Raw genomic sequence first — 14,443 nt, 5'->3', positions numbered from 1 at the left:
AATGGTCTTTGGACTCTGTTATGCTCTTAATATGGAATATCCACGAGGATTCAGGTTCACCTTTGAGGCTCTTCAAAAGATTATGATGGAGCTTGACTTTAACAAGATGACCTCTAAGATTCGCAAACTTAATTGTGAACTTAACACTGCACAGTAGTGTGTTTGCATGCATGTGTGCATGTGTATGTGCACATGCATGTGCATGTGTGCTTGGTTTTTTTACTTGGTTGGCCTGCAGTGGTATTCTACATTCAAAAATTATAAGAACACCCATTTGAAAGGGAGATTTAAGTTGATTTCATTGATACATGTGTAGATTTTTTTTTTTACATTGTACAGGCACAGTGCACATATAAACATTTTTGAGTACTTGCAAATTGGTTTAAAAAGAGTTTTTATAATGGTTTTATGCCAGTTTTAGACAGGTTGCAGGTTTTATACCAGTTCTAAAAAGATTGCAGGTTTTATAAAACAAACATTTCTCTAATAATTTCTGCCGTAGCACTAATTCTGTATATTACTAATCCTCTCTATTGATTATAGTCAAAATGGTTTGGAACAATAAATAATTTTGAAATAATTGGTTGGCCAACTGTCTTGTTTTTTATAGGAAATGCAGAGCATTTTTGAACTGAAATGAAATGTAAAAAATATAGTTTGAATATATGTAAATCAATTACCTGGCTTCAACACAAACATATTAGTTCATGTTAATTTGGTTCGATGTGAATACATTAGGTTGGTTAAATTTCAATATATTAGCTTGGTTCAATAATTAAAATATGGTTCTATGTAAAAAAAATCAATTTGGATCAATGCAAAATTTAAAGTTTCAGCCAAGTCTAGTAATATTGTTTATATCAACATAAAAGTATCAGGTCATATCAAGTGACTCAATTTGGATTCTATGAAGTCAAATATTTTGGATGTGACAATTGGACATCATTTTTTTAAATTTGAATAGGGTTATTCTTTTTACAGTGTATGATTTTAAAATTGACAATTTATATTTGCATTTAAAGTTATGAAATATGATTCATCGTGGTTGTTACAGTAACAAATACTTTTATATACTTTATACTTTTTCTACTCGGATTGTATGTTTTTTGTCTGATTTTTGATCAATTGTGTTAATACAGTATGTCAAAATGAAAACTTAAAATTAAGTGTATATGTAAAATTAAAAGTAGTCAAAAACGGCCAATTATACCCTGGACCCCAGAGGGTTAAACTTTTTTTTAAGTAATGCAATAGTTACAAGATTCTAAAAGTCATTAATTACTAGGAAAAGTAACTCAGCTACTAACTCAGTTACATTTTTGATGAAGTAACTAGTAACTATAATTAATTACTTTTTCAAAGTAACTTGCCCAACACTGGTAATAACTAATAATGATTAATATAATAATAACTTTAATATTGGCCATATTACATTTACATTACCAGTGAAGTGACTTTAGTGTCATGAACAACATTAGCTAATTGTTATGTATTAGCTAATCGTCAAACAACTGTTCAGTACAGAAATGAAGCCCAACAATCATGTTTTTACAGTCCTGTGGTTTCAGCCTCAGATACTTATCAAATCAAACAGAGCTCATGTAAAACAAACAGATGAACAAAAGAAATTTGTCCTTCATTTCTGTCAAACAATGCCAGATGAAATGTTTCCAGCAGTTATTATCATGGTTGCTAGGCAACATGAGCAGTGCAATGGAAGCTAGACATCCTATTTCACAAGCATCGCACTTCCGGCCTTCTCGGTCTACAGTGAAGGCCTTATCCTCCAAAGGATGCAAACCCTGAATTGGGAAAAAGCCTATGTGTTAATAGTCCTCTCTGCATTGAATCGTATCTGTTATTAATCTCTGTCTCTCATCCACAACATGTCTTTATCCTGTCTTCCTTCTCTCACCCTCCCTGAGCCTGGTTCTGTCGGAGGTTTCTTCCTGTTAAAAGGGAGTTTTTCCTTCCCACTGTCACCAAAGTGCTTGCTCATAGGGGGTCATATGACTGTTATTATTGTAGGATCTACCTTGAGGCGACTGTTGCTGTGATTTGGCGCTGTATAAATAGAACTGCAGTGAACATGTTTGACTCTCCTGCTTTGAAGCAGCTGCTCCTGATTGATCAATGCAAACAATGCACTGATTGATTTAAGGAGGAGCAGCGTGCAGTGGTTCTGCAGTTACACACAGCAGGTTTGTTTGCACACTAAACAACACACACACACACCGCCACGGTGTGTGTGTGTGTGAGCGCGCGCGCGCGTACTCACCGACACCACCACGGTGTCCTCTCCGTTAAATTTCGGGATGTTTTTGTCTCCGCGGTTCCGCTCCGCCTCGTTCAGCGGCCTGAAGCGACACATCACCTTCACCCCGCACACGCCACCCTCCGCCGCCTCCATCACCGACAAGAAGCACCGACACGCACGCGGAAACACACACAAACCGGGAGGCTCGGCTCTGGTTCGGGTCCACACGGTCCGCTCAGAGGCTGCGATCTCCGGTTACTGCTTCTCCATCAGGAGGCTGAAGGCTCCACCTCTCACAGGTCCACCCTGGACCACCGAGCCGCAAAGAACCATGGGACATGAAGTCCTCCTTCACATCCAGCGTGAACATGATTTAGTTCGGGTTAAAGCCAATGGGTCATATTTGACTCATGACGTTTTAGGCTCTTTAAGACTTCATCGACTTTTCCCCTGAAAAACAAAATTGATACAAAATAAAACTCATATAAACATTTATACTTTTTTTTTTTATTCGTCAGAAGGGTTTTTAAAATAAGTGAATAGAACAAAGTTTATTAATTTAGAAATAAATGTGTGATAAGGTGGAACAGTGGTTAGCACTGCTGCCTCATAAGAGGAACAGGATGGCGGTTTGGCCCCCACCTGGGCGGGGCCTTTGTTGTGGAGTGTGCAGGTTCTCTCCAGGTGCTTCTCCCACAGTTGTGTAACAGGTGTCGTTAGTGGGGTGATTCTAAATTAGCCATAGGTGTGAATATGAGTGCAAATGGTTGTCTCTCTCTCTCCCTCTCTCTGTGTGACCCTGTGACAGACCGTACCTGCCTCTTGCCCTATGGAAGCTGGGCTAGCCTCCAGTTCCCGCCCCCGAGACCCTGACGAGGACAAGCAGAAGAGGATTGGTGGATTTTCAGAAGGCTTGAGAAACATTCCCGTTTCAAAAATCAGAATTTTCTGACAACTTCATGATTAGAATAAATAATTAACCCGATAAATCAGAGTATGCTCAGGGTCATTGATGATCTGATCTCTAGAAGTATTCGGTTACGCTCCTGGAGTAACGGTATTAACACCACTGTGTAGAAATACTCAATTAGGACAGTTTTTTACTTTCTAACCATAAATTCAGTATGACACACCCCTGTATCAGCTGTTTTCTGTTTAAAATGGAATAAAGATTACATTATATTTAAGTAGGCAGACCTACCCAGCACATGTTGTTAGTAACATCTGGATGGATGGGTGGACATTTTATTAGAACATATTAAATTTCACAGTAAATTAGTTTTGAGTCCCCAGAAAGGCGTCAATACTCGGTATGCTAAATATGCTGGCAGAATGAGGGTTAACATATATCAACATATAAATTTTAATTCAAATTTAATTTAGTTGGCAAATATCTGAAAACAGAAGAAACATGTGTGCCTGTGATCAGTATATCCACTGATCTACGTTCCACTCGTCATTCGTCTCCAGTTCATCCTCTGACTGAAGGAGGTCGAGCTACATCGCCCACGCTACGCATCAAAACACCTCTAATCTGAGCGTGCTCGGAGATTGAACATGATGTTCCCGTCGTCACCTCGATTACTACTGAGTGATGATCTCAGACTGCTTCAAAACATAAACAATCAGAAGAGGTTGGACGACTGATGACCAATCAGAGGACATGATGATTTTCATAAACAGATCAAACTCTCTTACATCACAGACTGTACAACAACAGCATCAATAATAATAATAATAATAATAATAATAATAATAATAATGATGACCACACAGTTAAATGTTCTGGTTTCTTCTTCTGCAGCAGAACATGATTCACTGTTAGGTTTGTGGGATAAACAGGATACAGTGAAGAAATTCACTTCCGAGCCTTTTTCACACCTTGGCTGATGTGATGAGACACATGGTCAGCAGTGGGTCAAAAAGGTACAACTCCCACTATGGGTTAAATACCTGCGACGCTCCACCATCTGGTTTTAGAACTGAAGAAGCTTCAGTCTGTGAAACATCTTCAGGAATCAGAAATACATCCAGTCGTTTCCTTAGATCACCTTGACCTGGAGGACTGAGAACCTACAGACACAATTCCTCCTCTTTGATCAAACCCCACAGGCAGTCAGGCTGCTGCCATCACCACTGCTTTCATTTTGGGGTTTACCAGCAGGGGGCAGTGTTTCACACAGCACGCTGCTGCTCTAAAAAGCATTTGAATCACAGTGCAGCTGTTCCTTTATTGCCATTGGCTCAGCACAGGACTTGCAGCACACACACTTCCTGGTTCAACCTTCCAGTCTCAGGACCAGGACCACACTAACACCAGGTATCAAACCCCCAACTCTTCACACGTGAACCCCTGAGCCAATAAAAGACAAAGCAGTAATCTCAAAAAGTGGATTCTGTTCATCTGGACCTTTCATCATCAGCCAGGTAACATCTTCAGTCTCAGCTGACTGCAGGTTTCCCACCTTATAAACATGACATTTGTATGATGACTGACACTAGCACCACTGAACAATGGGCTGGGAGGTTAGTTCCTTGAGCTTTTCCGTGTTGTGCCATCCGTTTAGTCGGAGGTTGTTTGGTTTCTGTGATTTTGTTAATAAGGTTGGAAACCTGTAGTCATCTGATGTAAAGTTTCTCCCACTGAAAACATCCAGATGAACATGTCTGCCCAGATGTTTGCAGCTGTTTGTCCTGGACACAGTACTGCACTTTACGGTTGCTCTCTTCTTTTGTGCAATAAAAATAAAGGTCACATCCATATCTATCGATCGCTGTAGACCGCTCCACCATTCTCGTCCTTCCACACACCAACTGAAATCAGATGATTGTAGCAGGAAGAAAAAAAACAAACCTGTTTGTTTCCTTTCTATCTGCAAAGAACCGAAGAGCCTTTGTGGCACACAAACAACAGAACAAACAACAAATTACTGAATTTAGAGTAATTCAGTAATTTTGAGTACAGTAAAGCATTACTTTGTTGATGCAGACTTTAAAGTTAACTGAAGTTTGTAGACCGACTTCACTCTCAGGTGTGTTTGATCCGTCAGGCGTGCAGCTACAGTAACGGCACCTGTGAACTGATGACATCACTCACAGCAGTGATGTCAGAGTGTGATAGTGCCATCAGCTCCATCAGTCCCTGCTGCTCTGTCTGCAGGTGTTTGATCCTCATATACCTGCTGTCAGCACATCTGTCCATGCTTCTGACTCCGCCTCCTTCCTAACCATGCTTAGAGCTGATTGAGAAAGTCTGGATTACCCGATTGAGTTCAGAACAATGATCACGTGACCTGAGCCTGATGTCAGGATATTTGAAACCAATCAGGAAACCCGATCCTCGATTTGCACAGGGACCTGAACGCAACATGTTCTCATCTGAACAGATTCAGCAGTCAGAAAACAGACGCTCTGAATGCAGCACAGGTTTAGTGATGTGTTCGCTGACATCATCGGCATCATCTGAGGTTAAAACAGTCCTGCTGACCTTTGACCTCCAGCTGCTCAGCTTAAGGTGACACCCAAAGAGTTCAGCTGCTAAATAACCAACCAATCAAAGCCTGTCCTGATGATCAAATGACTTCCTGTTTCTCTAAGAGACTCCTAAGTCTGACCCCGCCTACTCAGATGGCATCACACAGAAGCATGGTCTCCACAGCATGCACGTCTTATGAAGAACTCAGGATCAGTAAACAATGCTGAGGTCAGAGGTCAGCTTACATGTCTCTCTCTCACACACTCACACAGGAAATTAGTGTTTGAAAATAAAAAATACGGCTCTGTTTGTGTTCCTGTAAAACCGATTGATGTTTTTATTCTCCGATAATCAATACATCTGATCACATGATTGTTTCCTGATGTCCTCACCTGACTGACTCAGTGAGACCACATGTAGCAGCTTTACTAGAACTGAGTTTGACCCCGAGACGAACCAGAAGGTCAGACCGACCTCTTGGCGGCGAGGACTGAGAGACTAGGTCATCGGAGGTGAAAAGGTTCATGGCGGACGCGATTGTCAGCTCCAGGAGGTGAAAAAATGAATAAAGTTTGTCTCTGTTCCTGATCAGACTTCCTGCTGATGACCCAATCAGCTGTGCTTACCTGCACGAGCCTGTACACCTGTAGCACAGTCACAGGCTTTGTTATTTTATTCTGACATCTGTACTCTCCATCCTACATGAAGTCTTTTATTTTGGCGTCCCTGCCCTGCTCTGATTGATCATAAGCTTGACTCTTTGGGCGGGTAGTCCACGTTGGTCACCATGGTGACGACCGTGACAATCTCCTCGTGGGCCGTGACGCTCGACTGCTGCATCTGCACGACGCGCTCCTCCACGCAGCCCGCTGACAGCCGCGCCTCCGCCTCATGATCCCAGCACTCCTCCATCGTCTCACAGAGGAGAGCCAGACCCTGCCGGGGGGGCAGAGAGGAGACCTGGATCAGAGGTCAAACATAGCACTTGTTTCTTTATAAACTACACCAGCGGTGAGGTCATCCTGATGCTTCAAACAAATGCATCGGCTGTGGGTAATGTGCTGGTGCATTGTGCGTAGTGACTCACGGCGTGCTTCTGCCAGCACTCTCTGATTGTGGGCCTGAGCTTCTTGTAGACGACCACCTCCTGCATGTCCTCCAGAGACGGATGCTGACCCGCCTCCTCCTCAAAGGGCAGCAGGTACTCATCTACTGGACCTGAACCACAGAAAACCAGGTGTGCGGATCAGTCAATGACAGTCTTCACTTTGCCACACACACACACACACACACACACACACACACACACACACACAGCAGGTGAAGACGTAAACACAGGACGGCGGCGTTGGCCTCCACCGACCACAACGACATGTTCATGTCAGTTTCTTCACATGTCACATAACCATTCTTTGTAAGCAGGTCAAACTTTAACAACCAACCAGGCGTGACCCTGGCCAGGCCTAGGCCGGGGCTGTTGTTAAATTTTGACGTGCTGACCTGGTGAGTCAGGTGACCTTCTGGCGTTTCATACCGTCAGCAGCTTTGCAGCGTGATGCGAGCTCCCACAGCACCAGCCCCACAGCGTACATGTCGATCCTCAGGAAGGAGTCTCTCTGGAAGTTGATGGCGCCCTCCAGGACCTCTGGGGCCATGTACCTCCTGGTCCCCACCTGACACAGACAGGAACCAGATCAGCTGTTTACTGAGGTGATATGACACAACTACAAAGAGCAGAGGAGCTGGTGGAGGGGACATGGATAACATCACTGATATCAATAAAGTTTGAACTTGTTACGCAGCACTTATCTGAAGCCCCGCCCCCTCTGACCTCATGGCAGGTCCTCACACATATTTTAAACCTCTGTAATAACACAACAGCATCTAAATGATGTCATTACTGTGGAGACAGAGCTGTGACCGGTAAATAAACACAGCTCATTTAGAGCCAACCTCAAAGCTGCTACTAATATGTAAACGCAGTGAGTTTATCACACCATCCGCTCTGCAGCTTCACCTCCTCAAACCCTCTGATTGGCCGCTCTGCTCTCATTTCTCTCTTTGGTTCCCCACACTCTGGACACTGCTCCGTTCAGCTACGCCTCCCCTGCTGTGCACAGCTGCAATCAGGCCAGCTCAACATCCCAGCACTAATTATTCTTCTTTTATCAAACATCCTTGAATATTTACCCATCAGCCACCAGATGGAGCTATTTGCTTCTTCCTAACCCAGACTGTCCTCACCTGGACCTCAGTGTACCTGGAACTCCATCATGCATTTGCTAAACACTCTTAGATATTTCTGTTTCCACTGACTGTTACACTGTCACTGCTGTAATGACAAAGCGTGACAGAGGCGTAGCTCAGGTGGACACACCTGTCCATGAGCGTCACCTGGAGACTTTCCCGCCTCAAACCTGAGAGCGAGGCCAAAGTCGGCGATGCAGGCAGTCAGGTCGGACTTAAGCAGGACGTTCTTACTCTTGAAGTCCCTGAAAAACACACAGAGCTGTCAGGCAGGTGTGTGTGTGTGTGTGTGTGTGTGTGTGTGTGTGTGTGTGTGTGTGTGTGTGTGTGTGTGTGCGCCTGTACGCTCGTACCTGTGTGCGATGGCGGGTTTGTATGCAGGTATGTCTTCGTGCAGGTAGGCCAGGCCTCGGGACATAGACTGAGCGATCCGACACAGTTCAGACCAGGAGAGAACGTTGGCTTTAAGATGGTCAGTCAAGGAACCCTGAAAACACGTCATGGAGAACACAGAGTGAAGACTGAGGGTCAGAGGTCAAATTTGTTAGAGTGACTCAGTCTTCTGTCCACACATTCACAAACTGAACCCGCTCCAACTCGTCTACGCTCCACGTTCTTCCAGGTTCTAATGGAGTTTTAGGAGTGTTCTGCAGTTCCACCTCCAGCCTGCGGGGGTCACTGTTACCTTGTGATGGTAGGCGGTGACAAGCCACAGCTCCGTTTCCAGCTCGCTGCCTCTCTTCTCAGCGCCGAGGAACTGCAGCAGGTTCTCGTGTCTCATCCCGCTCAGGCTAAAGATCTCAAACTCGTTCTGCCAAGACTGACGCTCCTGAGCACAGGTCAGAGGTCAGAGTAGTCAGGGGCGTGGCCCAACTGTGACCTCACACAGAGGTAATTTCTCAACATGTGCTCTTGTGAGACATCAATTCAAAGGGTTAGGTTGCATTTCATCTGAAAATATGTGTTATTGTAGAATCTACTTTACAATATGAAGCTCCTCGAAGCGACTGGTGTTGTGATTTGGTGCTGTGGAAATAAAACTGAACTGAAACTCAAAAGTGGCCGTGGTGGAGGAGAGCGGCTAAAACTGTGAGAGAAGTTTGAAATGTGCCCGTTTCTGTGACACAAAGTAACTCTTAAGACGTTTCAGGCGAGAATGTAGATACGGATATTTCCAAACATCACCTCCCTCTGGGCGAACGGCCAGTTTGCCTCGCCAGGTGTCACCTGACCAAAAGGTCGAGGCTTATTCTCCCTGACTCCTGCCACATCATTTTTAAATCTCCCCAGGCTTTGGCCACTCAGTGGAGGTTAAACATCATGTTTGGCTTATTTCAGTGTTTTAGAGAAAATCTGTTTGATCAAAACTGGATCGTTGTATTTAACTTTCACGTCTCACTGGAGCGCTGTCACTGTGTTTGGAAACGAATATTCCGCTCATCATTATTCCCTCACGCAGATGTGCTCATGTATATGGAGCAGAAACATCTGGCGCAGCTGCTCATGAAGACTTCACACAAAGGATCAGATAATGTTTTTAACATTTATTCTGTTTCTACGACAATAAACAAAATCATTCTCACATCTGACCCGTTTGTTGTTCTTGTTAAATGAGCAGTGCGAGCTGTGCGTACATGTTTGTGCTTCAGTCATGTGACTGCTGGTGCTCAGCTGTATGAAGGTCATCAGTGTCTGGATGTTAGAAGAGCCGTGAAGACCAACGCTCTGATGCTCCTCTCACAGCCAAGCGTTTTGCCAAAGTGCTTGTAAGCACTTGTGTAGTAAATGGGCTACTTGTATTAACAATATCACACTAAGATTAACGGCACACACACTGACCTGGGCAGGGAAGATCTTGACGGCGACGTGTTCACTGAGCAGCTGAGCCTTCCACACGCAGCCAAAGCGCCCCCTGGCTTTCAGCTCCAGCAACTGCAGAGGCTTCTGTCCCAGGACGGGGGAGGGGGGCAGGGGGCCGGTCTCCTGGGGGAGACAGGTGGAGATCAGAGACAGAGGATACAGGAAAATAAAGAACATCTTGTCAGGGCTGTCGGGCCACACCCACATGGACATGTGTACATTAAAAACACAGAGTGACAGAACCATGAGAGTGGGCTGGCCTAAAGATGGGCGGTGTGGCGTGCTGACACAGTCATGCAGGGCAAGGAAGGAGCGGGACGTGCAGACATCATGTGACACAAAACATAAAGGTGCTCAGAGACCCAAAGTGGGAGAACACAAGGCGGGTGGTGTCAGAGCACGCTCAGTGGGTCTCCTTACCTCGACCATGATGTGAAAGGCGTGCTGAGAGGCAAAGAAACAGCTCAGAGTCACACAGACAGGAAGAGGTGGAGCTAACTCACAGCCTCCCTCTGAAACATCTGCATTGCCTCACTACTCCAGCTATGTGTCACCGCCTCCTCGTGTCTTAGCCCCTCCCACCCCAGAGGTGAAGACACAGGTAACAAAAAGAGCATCCATGTCACATGACACAGTCACGTGACAGAGTTGATGATGCTGTTAAAAACTACAACAAACACCAGCTCTGTGTGCTGTTACCATGGAAACAGTGTTTTTCCTGATCACCCTGCGAGTGCTTCAGGTCTTTTATTTTGAACGTCAACCTGACGGTGTTCCTGACTTCCTGATTGGACTAAGCAGCAGGAACGTGTCAGGACAAACACCTGATCAGTACACCTGGCTTCAGTGTTTACCTGGAACGAGTTTGTTCACTTGCTGCTGGGACTTCCTGTAGAACAGACAGCTGATTAAAGCTGTTATGAAGCATTTATTGTAAAAGTTTGTTCCTCATTTTTTAAACTCAGAGCAGGAAGTCACCTGACTGTCACATGACCCACTCCTCACAGAAGGTCTCACCTGTGTGGGCACCAGCACAGGTGGGTAGGCCAGTTTGTGGTGTCGGTACATCCAAAAGGACAGCAGGACGATGATGGCAACGGCCATGATGGGGAGCAGCGAATACATCAGCGCGGTGACCACCGGGGGTCGCAGTGTGAGTGGGATATTTGTCGCTATGGAAACACACACGGAAAAGAGGTTACAACATGAAGTACAGGAGGCTTTTCACTATAAGGTTCCGTTTTAACATCAAAGATTTTCAGAATAAGGTGCGAGATGAGCAGGTACGTACGGGGCAGCGGCGGCGTGTGGTTGCTGTTGGGCAGGTAGAAGAACTTCTGGTTGCACAGACTTCCCTCACAGCAGCAGAAAAAGACGTCAGGGGACTCCTTCCTCTCGACACACTCCCACCTATCAGGAAACAGCACAGATGAGCTGATGCACAGGTGAGGTCACCACACTCAAGTAACCCCCCCCCCCGATGTCTCCTCCTCACACGCACTAATGTCTTTCAGCTTTATCACTGAACTCTCAAGTGACCTCACACATGAGCTCACACAGGTGAGCTTTTACAGCACCTCTCAGTTCACATATGAAAACTGATCAATTGCTCTGATTGATACATGGGGTGACTGGTGACAGGTAATGGTAAATGGACTGGTTCTTATATAGCGCTTTTCTACTCTGAGCACTCAAAGCGCTTTATACAACTCGCTCATTCACACAAACACTTTTCTAAGTTCTTAGTGCTATCTAACTAATTCGGAGTGTGTGAGTGTGAGCTAGCTCTTCTTCTCCTGAAATCACTCTGGTCCTCCGAGTGAACCTACAGCAACACGTGGGCAAACCAATTCAACTACAGGTAGACATACACCTGAACACACCTGCCCTGAGGGGACTTATAAAATCACCACTCTATACTCGAACAAAGTCAGGTTCAGGTCTGGGAGCATCATCAATCAATAAACCGATCAGGTCTAAACTCTGCTATCCTCCTGTTGAACCACAGAAGCGCTCCTTTACTTCCTGTTGTTACCTGAGCATGACCTCTCTGGCCCCACCTACCTGTCATAGCAGCTAGGGTCGTCAAGCCAGCAGCCCTGTTTGACCACGGTCACCTGACCGGAGGTGTTCCTCCAGGTGGCGAAGCAGTGCTGCCGCTTATCCTTCTGCCCGGAGCAGATCTCCACGCCGCTGATGTTCCCTCGGCCCTCCACTGAGGAGGAGGAGGAGCTGTAGCTGTACAGCACACAGGTCTGAGTCTGAGTGTGGCCCAGGATTGCACCTGAGGAGGAAGCATACAGCATCGTGAGAGTGACTGAAACAGGTACAGATCAGCTGTTTCCTGTCAGCTCAAGAGCTAATCAATAACTGACCAATATCTGATCAGCAGGTTTTCTGCAGGAGGTTTGAGGTGACCTGTGGTTGAAGATCACCTATATATGATATACACCATTGAAATAAAGCTGCTGGATAGCTGCCCTGGGGCGTTTCAGTGAGCAGACAGCATCACTGACACACAGCTGACTGCTCTAGCCTATCTTAGCTCTGAGCCTGGATTAGGATCAAAGCAGCTCAGAGTTATTTACTGGGGCTTGTTTCCTGTGACATCAGAATTACACTCTGGTTTCTAATTGATTGTGTCTGTGGTGATGATGTTAGAGCCAGGTGTGCTCACCTGAGGAGCAGGTGATTAGGAGGACGCTGAAGGCCAGCCTGGTGGCGGATCCCATGGTGCTGCTCAGATAAATCCTAGTTTCAATCCTAATCCGGGATTACGCTCCCTCTGACTGACAACAGGACTCCGGGCACCGGAACCATGTCCCAGTCCAAGCAGCGGTTGCGGTCCGTTCACCGGGACGCCCCGTGAGAGCACTCGGGAAGAGGGTCCCAGGAGCTGGGCAGGCCCTGAGACATGGTGCGCTGTCAGGAGATCCGGACCTGAGGACCAGTACAGGCTGCTCGCAGGGTTGGAGCGGTGCTGTAAAGGTTTATGCTGCAGAAATCGGTTTATCGACGAACTGACAGGTTATCAATCAGAGGACTGATCTGGAGTAACTCCATCAGCGAACCTCCGGCCATGAAGCACAGTTCACCTTGGACCCCTGCACCATTCTCCGCGAAGCCTCAGCCGTGCTGTGACCCTGGATCAAACTCACCTCCCCGCAGAGAGCCGGGCGGAGGTGTAGCCTCAGCCCGCCTCTGATTATCACTGCTCGGTCACACGGATGCTAGCTGGCCCGGCTACCCTTTAGCTTAGCTCCGAGGAGGAAAACCTCAAACCGCATCCGCGTCCCGTCTGTTCGCTCAGCGGGAGGAAGCGCCGTGTGAACGATCCCGGACTGGCTCACAGCGTACAGCCGACCTGTCCGCCTCCCCCTCACCTAGTCTCCGTATTACTTCCACTCCACACTCTGAGGCCGACAGCAGGAGGAAGATGGCGGCTACGCTGCGATCAGCTTGTTTTTTTCACAGTTTTCCAAAGTCACCTGTCACAGCGTACACGATCATCTGACGGGCACCTGCAAAAACCAATAGGATGCCTAGAACAATCCGGAGCCCCATTTATTCACCAATGATTAGCCGTGTTTGTGTGTAGAGCCCATGGAATGAGGGAAAAGCCCCGCCCACTGAAAAGAGGTTGGTGGGCTGTCAGAAAAATGGAGAAAAATAAAAGCGGAAAGAAACCTCCATAAACCAATCAAAATTCAGTAAAACTATTTTTTATTAATTTTTTTTGTACTATAATCCAAATAAAACCTAAAAAATCTAAAAATGCTTTATAAACTTTCTGGCCTTTGAGATTTATACTTTAAACTTGTTTCGTCACTTGGTGGTGGAAACAGCAGTTAGTGACTGAACTAACATCATGTAGGTCCTCAGTAATCCAGGTCATGGTAGTCTAAGGAGCTTGGAAAGAAAAACGTCTGGTCTTCTTTAACATCTTGAAGACATTTCACTTTTCATCCAAGAAGCTTCTTCACTTCTAACACCAAATTCATCTAATTCAAGGATTCAAAGCGTTTGTTGTCATGTGTGCAAGAAAATGCATTACTCTGTACAATGAAATTTTTTTGTCTGCTGTCCACACGCAGACTGGTTAATATGTACAAATAGCTAAAATACAAATAGCATGAATAAATAAATGGAGAAAACATCTGAAGTATTAAATAGATTTATGTGCAAAAGAGCAATATGTGAGATGACCTGATGTACAAAAAATATTATTACTGTTAAAATAGGTCAGCTGTTCAAGAGTCTGATGGCAGTGGGGAAGAAGGAGTTGTTGAGTCGAGATGTTCTGGATTTCACACTTCTAAACCTTTGTCTTGAGGGCAGAAGTGTGAACAGTCCGTGTTGGGGGTGTGTGGGGTCTTTGAGGATGGAGGCAGCTCTCCTCTGGACTGTGCGATGGTAGAAGCTCTGCAGAGAGGGCACCGGGGTCCTGATGATCTTCTCTGCAGTTGTTATCACTCTCTGCAGGCGTTTGCAGTCCATAGCAGTAGTGCTGCTGTACCATGCAGTGATGCAGCTGGTCAGGATGCTCTCCACAATACAGCTGTAGAACCAGCTGAGGATCTTGGCCGACATACCAAATTTCCTCA

At 45.8% G+C, this 14,443-nt stretch overlaps 2 protein-coding genes and 1 long non-coding RNA gene across 6 annotated transcripts in view; all 3 read right to left on the bottom strand.

The window, feature by feature from the left end:
• The window catches only part of LOC146691436 (kinesin heavy chain-like), a 54,557-nt gene extending 51,986 nt beyond the window's left edge, over positions 1–2,571 (bottom strand). Inside the window, exon 1 of the mRNA XM_085434878.1 lies at positions 2,279–2,571. Coding sequence (XP_085291004.1) covers positions 2,279–2,410 — 132 coding nt within the window. The 5' untranslated portion in view covers positions 2,411–2,571. The remainder of the gene's footprint in view (positions 1–2,278) is intronic.
• Positions 2,572–3,606: 1,035 nt separating this feature from the next.
• Positions 3,607–13,350, bottom strand: LOC146691435 (activin receptor type-2A-like). 4 transcript variants are annotated; one of them, XM_085434874.1, is made up of 12 exons: positions 12,517–13,350; positions 11,904–12,123; positions 11,131–11,249; positions 10,857–11,011; positions 10,260–10,283; positions 9,819–9,962; positions 8,665–8,808; positions 8,333–8,466; positions 8,110–8,224; positions 7,267–7,405; positions 6,820–6,950; positions 3,607–6,692 (listed from the first exon to the last, which is right to left on the bottom strand). In XM_085434874.1, the coding sequence occupies exons 1-12, from the start codon at positions 12,569–12,571 to the stop codon at positions 6,477–6,479; spliced, it is 1,596 nt and encodes a 531-aa protein (XP_085291000.1). In that variant the 5' UTR covers positions 12,572–13,350; the 3' UTR covers positions 3,607–6,476. The 4 variants fall into 4 exon arrangements, with proteins under 4 accessions (XP_085291000.1, XP_085291001.1, XP_085291002.1 ...); XM_085434875.1 differs by having other exon boundaries at positions 3,607–6,668; positions 12,517–13,349; XM_085434876.1 differs by lacking the exon at positions 10,260–10,283.
• Positions 13,351–13,997: 647 nt separating this feature from the next.
• LOC146691434 (uncharacterized) overlaps positions 13,998–14,443 on the bottom strand; it is a 5,431-nt gene continuing 4,985 nt past the window's right edge. Inside the window, exon 2 of the long non-coding RNA XR_014915596.1 lies at positions 13,998–14,443. This exon is cut by the window's right edge and continues 197 nt beyond it. This is a non-coding gene — a long non-coding RNA (uncharacterized LOC146691434).

Source organism: Copadichromis virginalis, linkage group LG16 (genome assembly GCF_057382275.1).
Source record: "Copadichromis virginalis isolate Kocher_CV1m ecotype Utaka linkage group LG16, C_Virginalis_male_GT1.1, whole genome shotgun sequence".
Lineage (NCBI taxonomy): Eukaryota > Metazoa > Chordata > Actinopteri > Cichliformes > Cichlidae > Copadichromis > Copadichromis virginalis.
The sequence above is the reverse complement of the archived record's forward strand: the minus strand, read 5'-3'. Positions and strand labels throughout refer to the sequence as shown.